The 12,652-nt window shown below is 35.5% G+C and overlaps 3 protein-coding genes across 3 annotated transcripts in view; 1 reads left to right on the top strand and 2 right to left on the bottom strand.

Annotated features, from left to right (window-relative positions):
- Positions 1-12,652, top strand: part of Phlpp (PH domain leucine-rich repeat protein phosphatase) — a 44,730-nt gene that overhangs the window by 25,813 nt on the left and 6,265 nt on the right. Inside the window, exons 5-6 of the mRNA XM_011304133.1 lie at positions 5,623-5,780; positions 5,879-6,025. Of these exons, the coding sequence (XP_011302435.1) occupies positions 5,623-5,780; positions 5,879-6,025 (305 nt within the window). The remainder of the gene's footprint in view (positions 1-5,622; positions 5,781-5,878; positions 6,026-12,652) is intronic.
- Positions 8,388-9,297, bottom strand: LOC105266181 (uncharacterized). The gene is made up of 4 exons (XM_011304131.1): positions 9,101-9,297; positions 8,959-9,008; positions 8,773-8,893; positions 8,388-8,581 (listed from the first exon to the last, which is right to left on the bottom strand). Exons 1-4 carry the CDS (start codon positions 9,216-9,218, stop codon positions 8,469-8,471), a joined length of 402 nt encoding a protein of 133 aa, XP_011302433.1. The 5' UTR covers positions 9,219-9,297; the 3' UTR covers positions 8,388-8,468.
- On the bottom strand, positions 9,862-11,823 carry LOC105266182 (uncharacterized). Its single transcript, XM_011304132.1, has 5 exons — positions 11,327-11,823; positions 10,665-10,734; positions 10,429-10,493; positions 10,223-10,346; positions 9,862-10,021 (listed from the first exon to the last, which is right to left on the bottom strand). The coding sequence occupies exons 1-5, from the start codon at positions 11,471-11,473 to the stop codon at positions 9,894-9,896; spliced, it is 534 nt and encodes a 177-aa protein (XP_011302434.1). The 5' UTR covers positions 11,474-11,823; the 3' UTR covers positions 9,862-9,893.

Below are 12,652 nucleotides of genomic sequence, written 5' to 3'. Positions count from 1 at the left end.
AGGGATAAAATCATTCCTCCCAATTTCCACCTGTCATTTACCCTTTTACACGACTGAAAAAAAAACTTCTCTGAGCTTTATGAATTTCATGTTAACATGAGTTATTGTAAAACTCTCGGATATTGCCAAACGATTATCTCTCGGTCACGGCTGCGCATTTCCACGGATTTTCAGACTTTATATCCTGATTCACTCAGTTATATTAACAAGTATCACGCGATTCGGGTAAACGAACAACAATCACGCAACATGATCGATCATCCGTTGTCCCCTTGAATAATATAACATTACGATTAATGTCCCTTGAATTCGCCGATTTTCATTTTAATATCAAACGCAATAATTATTTCCCCATTGTCTAAAATTTTTTATTAATAATCGAACAATTTCTCTCTGCGCCTGTGGATGCTCATCGATTTAATCATTGGATTAAATTCACTCTCGCTGATTTATCTGATCAGCACCCTCGTCGAGAATTTCTATCTACCGGATGAATCAAGGAATTCACCCATTTCCCACTCATAAAATCCTCCACGATGATATTACTCCCAGTAATGAGTCGGTGTCCTCACTAGTTTTATTTACATCCTTTCCAGCCCTTTAAATCCCCTATCCGCGAATTACACCCCAAATTCTCCAATTAATTTAATCAATTCCATTAATCCTCCTTGAATTTATTTCAACGAATAATTATTAAACACCATTCTCCGTGGAATAAATACAAAAAATTAATGCTGTCACCTAATTAATTAATTAATTCAAATAAATGATGAATAAATTCGTTAAAGCTATTTGAATTAATTATCATCACTCAATATCGCGTGTATTAATTCGCGATAGCCACATTAATGCCATAAATAACTGGAGATTGCCTGAATAAAGTACTCGCCATGTTTTTGGTATTTTTTTTTTACCGGATAATCCAGGCTGTGGCGTGGAATTCCAGCACCACGTACATATATTTGTCATCCTGGGGCACGCCAAATGGTTTTACCACCCATAGTTTTTTTTTTCGGCTGTGCACGAACGAGAAATTCTTCCTCTTTTTTTTTTATCTAACTGTATATTTTTTGTGCCAACCCTCTGCTCAATGGCACGAAGCTTCCATCAGAGGAGCTTTTACCAGTGAGCATTCATCTCGTTTTGGATTATCAGGTGAAAGTGCACGTATTCCCCCTATTGTACGCGAATAATCCAATTGAAATTTAAAATAGCTAGTGCCATGGAATACCCATGTGTTGGTTTATTCATCAGAGAAGTCATTCTTCGTCAGTTTTTAGGGATTTTCAATAGTTCGGATTTTATTTTCTAAGTGAAAATGTTTTCTCGTTCTCGTTCTCTCGTTCGAGTGGAGATTTTAAATTCTAGTGTTGAGGGAGAGTGCGTCATTTTGTCTCGTTCAATTTTAAAAGATTTTTTAGGGGATACATGAATTTCTAGTGATAACGATTTCGTAACGATTTTGCATTTACAAATTTTTGCTAGTGGAAAAAAAAATAGAGAATTTTCCATTTTTCCGTTATAATTTTTCACTTTCAATCCCATTCATCTTGATAATCCAAGATTTATTCGCACGATCCTGATTTTTGGATGATTTATACTCAAATTTTGAATATTGAAATAACGGCTCGTGTGGGATGACTCGACGAGTCAATTCCGCGGTAGAAAATAAAACAAAAAAACGATGGAAGATAATGGGCAAAAGAACAACGAGAGGAATGATGTTGCGCAATGATGATCACCAACCGTGTCTTCCGGTTGTGAAGAGTCTTGTAGAAGCACGCGACAAAACCTAGGGTTTCATATTTTTTTTTTAAACTCACAAGAAGTGTAACACGTACAGCAGTCATGTATGATGTCTTGTACCTGACGAACGTATGACCAACCGGCTTAAATAAAAATATAAAAATCGAGAAACCTAAAACAAAAACGAAAAACCCCTTATCGATTTATTTCTTGAAATTTTTATTGCGGCGAAATTGATAAAATGTGATGTTCATTTATCCAGTGATCATTGCCAGTGTTTATTCAATCAATGGTAACATCACTCCGTCTCTTTGTGATCATCGCTGTTAATTAGATCGGGAATATCATCAATTTTATTGTGTTTGTTACTCTCTGATGAGTCCGATCTACCGAACATTAACTCCATTCGGTTTGCGCAGTGTTGTTATTTCAATGACCACATTGTGTTTTGCTAGGTGAATTCAGGGTAATGGAGATTGGAATAATCAATTGTCCACTTTTACGGGAATTCACGAATTTGTTTATTATTTTTAATCGATAGGATAACCAGAAAAATCAGCGATAAAAGTCACTTAACTCCCAAAAATAATTGTTTAAATCCCATTTAAACGTCAATTCATGCAATTAATTAATCCAGTAATTGAAAGCATCAACAACGAACACTTTTCGTTCACATTTTCTTTTTCCCAGCGCGAGCGTCAAATTTTCCGCGACTTCGATTAGTCACACGTCCTCGCCAATTCTCCGATTTATCCTTCAACCCTCACCTCACTCATCAGGTAAGAGGGTTAACGCGATTTTTTTTTCTCGAGATAAAACTTGTTGCCCGCGGTTGATTAAAATGTCAAGAGGAGATTGTGCCTCATTCGTTTGCGGGAAATGAATTCCAAAGATTCAACATTTTTACTCCCTTCTTCGGAAAATTACAGATTACCTGATTAGTCAGTGTTGCATATTTCCCCAGGTTAATCCAATTGAACTCTCATAAAATAAACTAAAAGAAAATATCAACTATTAATATTGAGAGTGACCACTAAATTTTTATTTTCGCGTCATGAATTATCACCGGATATTTATCTCTGTGCATATCTCTCCGAAAATTGATTCAAATTTTTGTTTTGCGAATAAAAATCGTTGGATTACGAAGAAATAATTATTATATATGGGAATACCAGAGTAAAATGGGTCGACTTGAGTTTTAAACTCCAAATTACTCGGTCTATTCAATAAAATAAGTCCCGAGTTGTTAAACCGAACAAGAAAGTGACCTCGCACTGACCACCAGTGCATAACAAAAAACCCATCCACCATCACATCACATATTTTCATTAAGGTCCAACGATTGCATTCGCTTAACCCAATGACACATATGCCTCCTACCCCTCATCAAAGTCTACTCCAAATGATGATAACAATTGTTTCATCTCTGTGATTATGTCGAACGATATACGCCGTAAATTTTCGTCGGTAATTACCGGATTTACGGAGGTGAAAAGAAACAATTGTGGGTTAAAATCGAGCCATGCGATGGAAAATATTGTTGTAAAAAAATAATCCCTGGTTAAAAAAGGATTTATTAACACACGAAAAATTAGCGAATTGGATTATGACTCGAGACAAGACTCGGACTTGACGTGAAAATTCGATAAAAGCCAGAGGCCAGTGCATTTGCATAATATCCCCCTTCCAGTACTGCGGACAGCTATCAAAAACTTTACTCACTGACATCCACCTGGGAGACATGAAACTTGGGGTGGAGTTTCACATTTCAAAACGACTTCACCATTTCACCGTCCTTTGAGATACCATTTTGTCCCTCAGTAATCTCAGTAATATCTCCACATATCCACATTAGTTATTCATTTTCCCACCACCTACCTTAACGAATGACATAATGTGCATACGTAGAGAATTAATACACAGAGATAAATATTCATAAAAAATTATTGATGAAATGAAAAAAGGAAAAATATTGATATTCAGGGAATACGATCTTGATTTTTCTCTGGAGAAAAATAAAAATCTCCCAGTGGAGGTAGAATTTTTGAAATCCAGGGATAAAATCATTCCTCCCAATTTCCACCTGTCATTTACTCTTTTACACGACAACCCAATCCCACCGTTATGCTGCTGACACGAGTAACTTGGCATGGTGAATGCATAAACGATGTGACGAGGCTATAAATCTGGGATCAGAGTGTATTGCCCCATATAAACTCTCCCTCAAAATGTTGGTTTGTATGGGAAGTGAAACTGTCGGTAGAGATCTAGAGAGAACGAATTTAAACTACTTGGCACTCGGCATTTATGCATCAGACAACAAAGCGTATGCGGGGATTGGTAAATCGGGCGTTTTTCCTGCCGACAGGACAAAAGACGAGTGGGTGATGTATTGGCTTTCACTCCTTTTACTTCCTCAGGTCTAACGACAAAAAGGAAGAAGAAAAAAAAAATACATAAACAAATGCAACTAGGGTACGCCGGTGCGTACATTGTCATCGAGTTTTTCCTCTCATTTCGTTGTGCAATAGCAATATTCAGTGAATAATTGCCATTGAAAAATTTTATCTAGACAAATTCCGTATTTCTAGTCTTCGCGCTTGAAAGGAATTTTTTTACTCTCATTTCGCCATGTCTTCTTTTTTTTCTTTCGTTATTTTCGTTGCCACTAGTTTTCACTGCTCATTCTGTCGCATCACGTTTTACTGCTCATCTTCACACCCCCCACGTGGAAAAATAAGGGAAAAAGGGTAGAAGAGAAAATAGGGAAAAAGGATTGAATAAATCCTCCGCCGGTGTCTAGCATGAAGATATGTCCCACACTTTATCGCCATCAGCTACGTAACGAGCAATAAGCAGAGATGATATTTATCATTGTTGTCATACCAAGACCCCATAAAAACTCGGAATTATCCATCGATTTTTCATATTTTTTCTCGATTTCCATCGTTTGCCATAAACAAACGACTGAAGATGGAAAAATCGATAGATTTTTATGGCAAAATAGATATGTTTTACGCGTACCGTCACGGTTTATTATTTTTTTTCTCATTCGTCATTGTATTCGTAATTAATACTCAATCTATAATTTTTCTTACAACCTTCAATTATAAATCCGTTTTATTCTATCGGTTGAAACGCGATAGCATTTTCAAAACGCAATTTTTCGACAGGTCTATAAAAACTGATAATCAATGACCCATTTTTCGGTTCCATTAATCCGTTAAATTCTGATAAAAGCCATTTACCGGTTTTTGAATTTTGTTTGTTCACACGGTATACACCAATTACCCTCGCCATTTCGTTGTTTCTGTTGTTAATTGATTAAAAATTAACGCGAGAGGATTTGCGGGGTGATTTGCGTCGGTTCATCGTTATCGAAATAGTTGGCTCCACTGGGAAATGAAATATTGGGGATATGAGAAACTGAATTTTCCCTTTTTGCCTTTAGCATTGAAACAATAATTTTAAAATTGACTGCCTGAAAACGGCGATTCCCTGGTTCATTCGCTCCACTCGCGAATCTGATGAGGAAATTTTCAATAGGATTCTCTGATTTGATTACGATTACTGGAAATAAATCAGTTGTAACAACGAGGAAAGGAACAATAACGATAAATTCTATTACAATTCAGGGACAATTAATTAAAAAAATAAAAAGTGTTCCAAATTTTGTGTTAACTACAGTAAAAAATGAATAATAATAAATAAAATGTGATAATGGTGCACATTGGAACATTATTCGCCATAATGGAAGAATTTCAAATGGAAAAGAATGGAATTGACACCGACTCCCTGGAGAACGAGGTGACAGTTCCATCAGGATGATCAATCATCCCCAGCAATCATCAGTTGACCTATTATTTATTGTTCCAGGCAATTCACACGACAAATGGCCCAAAGAAATTGGACCTCAGCCGAACTGGACTCTGGCGAATTCCAGAGAGCACCCTCGCATTTTCTGGAGCTGAAGAAATCCACCTGGGTGGAAATATGTTATCAAAAACACAGAGCAATCTCATAATTCTCAAGAGGTAATTATAAAATATTAAAAATATTTTCATGGATATATTTTCTTCTGGATAATATCGAATGGTGATCTGATGATAGAAATATCTTTGATTCATTAAAGATTTCACCGGCTACGGGCACTTCAACTCGAGCGAAACGAACTGAAAGCCATCCCCTGGGAGATACTCGAGCTCAACAAACTGACCTCGCTGGACCTTTCCGACAACAAAGTCCAGGAAGTAACTGGAGAGATCCATCGACTAGTCAAGTAAGTACAGTCCACTAGTTTCTGAAACAAATTGTGTGAATCTCTGGGGGGTAAAAGAGTGGGTGAAATTGGATGGGCTGAGGAAGACCCACTCGTTTCGAATCCGCTGGACAGGTTGCAATCGTCGTACCTAGCATTAAAAGTTTGAACACTCAATTTTCGTACATCCAAAAGTTCAACGTTTCGGGGTTTTCAAAGTTTCAGTCTCTGTGACAGACAAAATAATGAATATTCCGCGGTGATTTTTATTTTTACCCATCGAAAGCCATTCCCTGAAATTAGTTGTCGTTTTTTAATTGTTCATTGGAAATTACGGTTGGGATATCTCAGAATCAAAGGGAAATAGCGGAATTTTTATTATAACCTTTCCTGTAGCTGTCGATCGACTCTACAAAAAAGATTCTTACGAAAATTGTGTTATTCCTCTTAATTTCGGAGATATTCCCATGTATGATCGACTGGAGACATTCCGGTGTACTCAGGCCTCGGGGAATTTTCCCAATCGAAACAAAAATCTGAAATAATAATTTCACAGTTCAATTCTTCCAAACATCAGTCGTTAAATACACGATCGAGTAATATATAACTGTCAAATTCATCGCAAACGTGAAAAAACGTAATCTACAAGTGCCACCCCCTTGTCCCCCCGATATCGAGTATTTTACTCACTCGAAAATTTTATGTATCGCCTCTGGCGATCTTCGATAAGCATTTCCCAGTCGACAATGCTGCCAATGGAAAGAGGGGGGAAGAAAAAAAAAACTAAAGAACAGAAGGTGAAAAATAGGAGAAAAAAATAAAAAACCAAAACTCGAGAGAAAAGAGTAAGAAAGTTTTGCCGATTCCCTGCGGCGAGTTATTCTCGTTTTCAACTTCAACTCTCGATGTGTATCTTTCACCAATCCCTTTTCGATTTTCTCGTGTCAAACATCAACTTCTCGACAACGATTTTTCACAAATCCGTGAGCAAAATCATCCGTCCTAAAAATTGTCAATAAATATTTGTTCTCTGTAAACTCATCAATCGGTTATCGCAATGGTATCGATAAATCGAGAAATTTTGGGTTTCATTCGCTATTAAATCGAGCCCGCATTGTCCATAGCTATTGACAATTAATCTACGTCAGTATTTCCCTTTTCACTTTGGTTTATTCGATTGGTCGTTTGCGGGTCAACGATTTTTGTTTCACGTGACTCCTGACCCGCACTATTCCAACAGCATTTCCCAAAATTCCAACAATTCTCATTATTTCGTCTCGACTCTGAGTCGAGTTTTTCCGAGTTAGATAATTGGTAATTAATTTCTCCCCAGAGAACCAATTATTTCTTTGAAGAAAATGGAATCATTCCAGTCAATCCCCTCGAAAAATTCTTCACAATTTCAATTAAATAATTATCATATTAATGATAATTATGATATAATTGTAATAATTGGAGTTGATCGACTCTCTCGTTTTTCTCGGAGAATTGAATTGAATGATCAACTGTCCGTGAAATGAATTTGTTTTAAAGTCCATTATCACTCCTTTCATCCGAACTCATCCTCAAATTTTCTCAATTCATTCTCCTCGAGGCATCACGGAAATCCCGACGAAATCCAATTCCCCGGTGAAAAAAAAAAGAACTATCCTCCAGGATGCTGGACGTTTAATCCCATCAGTTGAGCCCTCCAGAGGGCGGCTAGGATGTAATTATACGAGTGAGGATTACGCAAGTTTCGGAAACTACTTTACGTGTCTGCTGCGCTAGAACACGGATGTACCAAAGTCGGTAAAACGGTGGGAGGAAATGCCGAATGGACAGGGGAATTCCTCCTCCACTTTTTCTTTTATAATCACCATTATTTTCTCTCCCAAACTGAGACGTCATTCTCGTAGGGATGCCCTCCGTGCATTTGCAGTCGTAATCTCTGATAAAATTTTTCTCCGATTTGTTTAAAAATTAAAAAAAAAAGATGAATCGATTAAATATTTTTTGCAGTTGGAAAAATCATATGGTCAGGCCATGACATTTCCTGTCGATGACATTTTATTTTTTCACATATTTTTTTGATAAAAATATAAAGAATTCACGTCGGGTGTAGAAATAAAAATTCTGGAATAAAATAAATATGCTAGAATTTTCAAGTCGTTAAAAACGTTCCCATCAACTCGGCAGTTATTCAGAACAAAAATAATTGTTTATTACTTTGCCATAAAATATAGACAGCCAATGAAACAGTGACACGGTTTCTGTCGTATTTTCGTTTTACACTCGCGATAGGACATGCCATAAAAAATATCCAACCAAAGAAAAAAACAAAATTCTTGGATTTTTTAAACATTCGGACAAAAATTTCAAAAGCAACTCAAAGTTTTCGAGAGCAACAAATTTTTATTGGCACAATTATCGTAGTAATTAATTGCATACAGTCAATTCCATGGGTATTTATTATTCTTTATATTTAATTTCCCAATCTCCAATCGATTTCTAGAAGATAACGTTTCACCGAATCCGCGTATGAATCGCAGTCCCACAATGCGAGAAATGCCTCATCCGCTGATTTACATGCCATAACTGAAAAATAATCGCAGATGATTTACAAAAATGATGATTCCACGGTTCCTCATTTTTCTATGGAAAATAAATCGTTCAATTATCAGGAAAAATTATCAGAAGTCGTTGAAATTCACTTTCCAATCGTTTGAAATTATTCCAAAATAATTTTTTTCTCATCAATCGATCCAATCGTGCGATGATCGAGTTACCTTTCTTTGCGCATTCTAGAACAGGTTCGCTGTAATTTTCCGTGAGCTTTTGCGGTTTTTCCGCAATATCTTGATGGGATTCTTTGTATTTTTCTGCATTCCCCTCGATTTTTTCCGTTTCCTATTGACAATATTATTAAATTTCAATATTCATTACAATTTTTAGGAAATAATTATCTCTCTTACAACTCCGGTCTCCTGGCTGCAAACGATTTTTCCATTTTCCTCCGATTTCGCTGGAAACCGCGGGAAATTCGAGTTAATAGTAAAAAATTTATGGGCATTGGAAATATTTGAATAAATTTAAAAATAAAATACAAAGACTTACGATCGGCAATACAGTGTCCCGCAGATATCGCGGGCTCTTCGATTGCCGATTTTTTACATTTTCCGACGGCCATGACAATTAAACCAACGAGAATCCCAAAATGAATATTCAATTTCATTTTCGTTTAAAAATCCAAATAAATTTTCGAGTTTAACTTGACGGTACCGTATTTTCTGAAGAACTAGCAACAATTTATCTCGTACCAGAAGATTCTTGTCTCTTCTCGTAAAATATCGTCAAAGCAATAAACAACAGTATTTTTACTGGTTTTTTTTAGAAGATACACTAGATGATGGTATTCCTAAACCTTCAACAGAACGGAATTTTTATTTTTTTCAATAAACAATGAACAGAGAAAAATTGATTAAATTTACATTAAAATTCCTCGCTTTTTTTAAATCTGGATGAACTCCCCGATAAAAATTTTCCTCTGTCTCATTGTTCGCGGGTAATTAATGGAATATAATTACACAACTGGTGTTTTTGATAGGATTGTCTCTAAAAAATCGAAACCTATCTTTTTATCTGTAGACAATTCGTATTTCAATATCGAATGGGCAAATAGAGGTATTTGATTTTCCTTTAACTTGGGGCCGATGAACTTTTACCAAAATATTGTCAACAATATTGAATTGAATTTTTATTTTCCTCTCGGTGAAAAATCTGAAAAAAACTTACGAACCCCAAAAAGATTAAATCATTGAATTATAAGAATATAACAGTCTAGTATTTTTTTCTTTATTAACTATCGACTCCTTGAATTTAACAAAGCGAATCTTAAATACTTTCTTTGTTATTGATTAACAATAGATTCCATAAAATTATCGCACATCATCAGCTCCAAATAATATTCATTTTCTGCTCGATCTTCGCAGTCGTGTAGCGCCTGGACTAGCTGTTCCGCATCTCTGTCCGGTTGCACTATAACAATTATTTAAATTGAATAATTAATGAGAGGAAAGGCAGACTAAAGTTGCAAAATTTACCAGAAAAAAATGCCAGTGTGTATTAAAAAAGAATTGATTCGTGGAAGTAAATGGAGATAATTCAATTTTCAAGCAATTAAAAATTTTGAAGTCTTTGAAAGAAATAATTTTTATCGATTAAAAATATTGTAATTACCGGCGTTTATACACCGCTCCATATTCTGGAAGTAGACGTCCACAAAATTGTGTGCCCCGTTAATAAGGAATACCTTAACCAATTTTTTAAACATTTCAAAATTTATCCGACCGTCTTCCGTGATCTGTTGAACAAAATGACAAATAATTAATAACGATTATTATTTATTTTGTTTAATTAGAGATATAATTTTTTATTGATCTGACCACTCCTGCATTCTTGTATGTACAAACATCGAGATCCATTGACTGAGGATCGGGTATTATTCCATCTAAAAAAATTTATTATATCAAATTATAATCTCGATGACATCAAGAATTTAAATTACTGCGACAACTGAATTTCAAAATGGCGATTTCGAGTATTTCCGAAATTCCCAAGCAATTATTAACTTTATTGTTATTATTATTATTTTTTTATTTATTAATTTCGGAATAATTACCATTTGCAATGCAATTGAGTCTGAAGTTCTTGAAAGGTTTTCTGGTGCAAGGGCCATTCCAATCTAGACTCTGACAATTTGACAAATTCATTACTGCGAGAGAAAAGATAATAACAAATTGGATAGAACTAGACATTTTTTATTGGCAATTAAGCTCTTGGAGTCCTTGGAGAGCAAATAGTAACGAATAGGTTCTGAACTTTGAAGACAATCGACTGATACTTTTATAGGTCAAGACACATTTTCTTATCGCATACTTACTGGTCGATGTCATAGATTCTCGGAATTTTTCGTTACCTAATGAAGTTTTTATCTTCATTTATTTTCACATCTGGCCCGGGAATAATAGAAATTTTCAGAACATGTGCCAAAATTGCCACACCCCAGCTCACCATCTATTTGTTTTTCGATATCAATCGAAAGTTCATTGTATAGTAAAAAAAAATAGTTCAAGTGTGAATAATACTTCTCCCAAAATTTCGTGTTGAAAAACTCCATTTATTAACGAACAAAATAATTCATGGATTGATTCATAGCGTAATTTAAATAATTTATTCATAATAAATGAGGTCATTAAATTAATGACGAATTGTTGTAAAAGGGAGTACCATTTTGAAAATTGATCATTTTAATTCCCATAAAATTTGGACAAGACTTCTTACCCTTTGACAGGTACTATTCACCTCGGTAACTCGATGAAAGTACGGGGGGTAACGATTTATCGATGGGTGGGTCGGAAACTTTGAAAATGAGTTTGTAAGCTTCTGAGCATAAAGTTCTGGTGTAGACCATACAGAGAAGATTGCCATCACATAAACCGCGGGGATCCGTTGGGTGCGGATGTTCTGCCCACCAATTGTGGCGAGCCAAAGTCTTTGTGCCCATCCAAAGGGGTTATTTCCTCTTTTTCTTATAAAACAGTTTCACAACTTCTTTTATCATTCGTATTCAACCATTATTTCCACCACCAAAAAGCTGTTTCCCTTTCATAACCCAATATTATTCGAAAATATAAAATTCACCCCCAAAATCAAATGATAAGTTTCCATTGAAATCTAATTCAATTCACTCTTAAATAATCCGCGATCGATATTCATTGTTTTTTATTGATTTGATTTATTGACTTTATTAATTCCTCAGAAATTGGTTTATAATTTTCAATCGTGTCTCTTTCTCCTCGAAAATTCAAGTGTCAAGTGTTGAATTAAATCGAAATGAAATCCCTCGTCAATCTAAAAACGTACGTTCACTTGTACCCGAACAATACAGTTCTGCCAGTGTTAGTGGGCCTTTTATTTTTTTTTTTAACGTGAACATCTCGAGGTAGTGCATCGGTCAGATACTCGTGTGTACGAAGGACTTCCTCGCCACGGTTGCCCGACTCAGAGCCGACACTGAGTTTCCTTTCTTTCCTTTCTTTCCCTACTTATATTACTTACATCCGGGGGAGAGGGATGGGAGGGGTAAGCAACCATTCTGAATTTTTCCAACACTCCACTATTCTGATACTGTCTTCTTTCGTGTGCAGATCGATACACTTTATTTATCGAGAGAATCGAATATATCCTACGACCAATTATTTCCCCGTCAATTTATTATTTTTTTTTCACCCTCAACCCTTTTATTGATTTTTTTTTCCTGAGAATACCGGGAGTTTTGTGCAGTCTTTGCAATTTTTTGTGAGGTGATTTATTATGACACCGTGGATTTCACGAGTTTAATGGGCGATTATTAATTAAATTATTGTGCAGTGATTTTGGGAATTAAATTTTTTATTTTCTCTACAGAGTATTTGAAAAATTGTGGGCAATAATTCCAGTGGTATCTTTTAATCTTCATTGATGCAACGAGCATTCCGGATTATGAAATTTAATTGATGGAATGTGTTGTTAATGTTATAAAACAGAATTTACATCACGTTTTCTCGAAAATTTACGGTACGTTCGGTAGCCAATCCTTTCGAAACTTCTAGCCTGACTGATTTTATT

This window comes from Fopius arisanus, unplaced genomic scaffold, assembly GCF_000806365.1.
Source record: "Fopius arisanus strain USDA-PBARC FA_bdor unplaced genomic scaffold, ASM80636v1 scaffold00036, whole genome shotgun sequence".
NCBI lineage: Eukaryota > Metazoa > Arthropoda > Insecta > Hymenoptera > Braconidae > Fopius > Fopius arisanus.
Note: the sequence above shows the minus strand (reverse complement) of the source record. Positions and strands in the feature narration are given on the sequence as shown.

Excerpts from the sequence above, each read along its gene's own strand:
- LOC105266182 (XM_011304132.1), bottom strand. The coding sequence starts at position 11,473 with ATGGCAATCTTCTCTGTATGGTCTACACCAGAACTTTATGCTCAGAAG. Across the intron at positions 10,347-10,428 it reads CATACAAGAATGCAGGAGTG|ATCACGGAAGACGGTCGGAT; the intron begins GTCAGATCAATA and ends TTTGTTCAACAG. Across the intron at positions 10,022-10,222 it reads GGAGCGGTGTATAAACGCCG|TGCAACCGGACAGAGATGCG; the intron begins GTAATTACAATA and ends TAATTGTTATAG.
- LOC105266181 (XM_011304131.1), bottom strand. The coding sequence starts at position 9,218 with ATGAAATTGAATATTCATTTTGGGATTCTCGTTGGTTTAATTGTCATG. Across the intron at positions 8,894-8,958 it reads GCAGCCAGGAGACCGGAGTT|GAAACGGAAAAAATCGAGGG; the intron begins GTAAGAGAGATA and ends TATTGTCAATAG. Across the intron at positions 8,582-8,772 it reads TCTAGAATGCGCAAAGAAAG|TTATGGCATGTAAATCAGCG; the intron begins GTAACTCGATCA and ends ATTATTTTTCAG.